This window comes from Pinus tabuliformis, chromosome 5_2, assembly GCF_031772625.1.
Source record: "Pinus tabuliformis cultivar Carrire ecotype Pingquan chromosome 5_2, CPIR1, whole genome shotgun sequence".
Classification (NCBI taxonomy): domain Eukaryota; kingdom Viridiplantae; phylum Streptophyta; class Pinopsida; order Pinales; family Pinaceae; genus Pinus; species Pinus tabuliformis.
The window spans coordinates 284,299,379-284,301,851 of NC_142306.1; the positions used below are offsets into that span (position 1 = coordinate 284,299,379).

The 2,473-nt window shown below is 39.1% G+C and overlaps 1 protein-coding gene across 1 annotated transcript; it reads right to left on the reverse strand.

Annotated features, from left to right (window-relative positions):
- Positions 1-322: 322 nt before the first annotated feature.
- LOC149158635 (protein LURP-one-related 5-like) lies at positions 323-1,929 on the reverse strand. The gene is made up of 3 exons (XM_089433345.1): positions 1,555-1,929; positions 1,202-1,441; positions 323-1,104 (listed from the first exon to the last, which is right to left on the reverse strand). Exons 1-3 carry the CDS (start codon positions 1,804-1,806, stop codon positions 967-969), a joined length of 630 nt encoding a protein of 209 aa, XP_089289471.1. The 5' UTR covers positions 1,807-1,929; the 3' UTR covers positions 323-966.
- Positions 1,930-2,473: the final 544 nt, after the last annotated feature.

Below are 2,473 nucleotides of genomic sequence, written 5' to 3' on the forward strand. Positions count from 1 at the left end.
ATACTAGAAAATAGAAAAGAACACCCTATCTATGTGGATCGCCTTTGGTCCTAGTTCATTACAGGTGAAAATATAATTAAGTATGCATATAGTTTGAAACAAAGTTGTAGTCAATATTCAGCCGAATAGTGATTTTGCAAAATTTGACATGAAAATTTGATTAAGTATGCATATGGTTTGAAAATTGTTTTGGTCAGAGACAACGGATTGTAAGTAATTTAGAGCAAGTTTTAAGAAAAACTCATAGTAAATGAAGTGATATACTTATGCACTCGTCACTGTAAAAAAAAAATAATTTATAGTTTTGTTTATACATTTTCAATTGGATAGGAAAATTATAATTTGAAAAACAGTCGTTACATAAAAATTGAGTTGTAATTTTGTCAAAACACTAATTACACGGAATCAGTGTCCATCTAAACATTTTGAACTGTAAAAAGGACAATTCACATCACCCCGTACTCCTTATTTCTCTAAATTTGCGATTATAATTTTCTATAAAAACTTCTTCCGTACTCATTTCGTTAAACTCGGGATTAAAATTTGCTATTAGGAGAGTTGAATGAACGGCATTTTTTTTTGGACAAGCAGAGTTGTGCTTTTCTAAAAATGCTAGAGGTTAACGGCTAAGGGGAACGGATCCTTGTCCGAGGTGTGAATGAGCTAGTTTACTGCACTTTCTGGGAAAAACAACATATGCAAGGGTATATTTCGATCAAAAATCACTATACAATCATTCCATCAAAACTCACTGTACTCATGCAGGAATCACCAGGAGCATGGCTCGCATGCTCTTCAATATTTGGCATGTCAGAACGGTGGGGGTCTCCTTCATTACTGCCTCAGAGAGGAAAACTAAAACACATTCCTCTTCCATGCAATTTGGCAAGTTATAATGCCAAGAACGGAGGAAAAACTAAAATATGATCCTCAACTCCGGTAATCCATGGAATTGACAACGTCAGATCAATCAGACGGCATGATCTGATCTAAAATGATAATCAATCCCATAACAAAAGCTTGGTCGTAGCCGGGCTGCACCGACAGATTGAAAACATCTCCTCCAAGCTTTATCTGATCAGATCTCACCTGCTTTGGCTTACCCTGCAAAGTCACAAGTATTGTCATAGCTTTGAATTAACACACTGCAAAATAGTTTGGATATACAGGACCTGGGGACAAGAATTTAGGTTAAACAGACCTCTGCAACTAAGTTTCCAGAGCTGTTGAAAATGGTGAAGGAACGTTCGGCATAACATCCTTCGATATGGTAGTCAGAGTCCTGCTTCTGCTTGCTTTTATCGAAAGCACCCAGGTACACTTCTCCCAAATTATTTGTGGGAAGTAGCAGAGACGGCGCCCTTCTCATGACAAACAGTGGCTTCTGGGCGTCTTGGAATTCTCCCAAGAAACCTTGCCATTCGTTATGCAGACTCAACCTCTGTTTCACATACAATAATACATTTCACTGACATTTCGAAAACTTCATAGATTCAATTGTACTCGGTTACAGGAAAAGCAAAGAATGGAGGGACAGTTAGAGATATGTTATACCTTGCGACGAATTGTAAGGAGAACCATTCCTCTGTCGTCCATGAGAAGGATTTCGTTCTTGGGATCGGAACAATAGTTGTCCACTCTAAAGACAAGATTCCCGCTCGGATCGTACACAGTGAAGCCGCTGCAACTAAACACCAGGGATTTCATCCAAACCGTCAATGCCATGGCCGAGTCCTTGCAGAACTTATTGTCGATTCCAACACACCCTGCCAAGTCTGGCACATCTGGGTGAACCTCGGGAATCATTGTTACAGAGAAATGAACAACTGAACAGTGAGGCCGTGGACCGATGGAATAATAATGGCGTGGAGAGGACGCTAAGGCTGATGGCTCTGCGTTCGGTCTGTCACTTCTTATAGCATCATGGCTCTTGGCCCTCTTCTGATGCTATTCTATTCAAAGAAATATGTCGGTCAAAAGACCTAGATGCCAAATCGCTCTGAATGGATCGGTTTGATCCGGACAGCGTCGTAAATTGATACGTAACGTTGTAAGAGGTTCGTACTAAATATGGTGTACGTTGGCCGACTGTAAAAATTCACGTAGTTAAACAGGCCACGTAAATTCTATCATCATAGAAAATTTGGGAAAGTGAAACAAAGAGGTTGAAGGCTAGATGCCTCTCCCGGTATCCAGCAGAAAATTTGGGAAAGTGAAACAAAGAGGTTGAAGGCTAGATGCCTCTCCCGGTATCCAGCAGAAAATTTGGGAAAGTTAAACAAAGAGGATTAATATCCAGAGGTATTTACTAGAATAAAATTTGGGAAAGTTAAACAAAGAGGTTAGAGGCTTAATATCTAGAGGTATTTAGAAGGAGTGAAATAGTATTTTTACTGATTAGTAGGTTATTTTAGATGGTGTGGTCTTTTTTTGAATAATACTCAGAAACATCGAGAAAGAGTGAAATACTGCT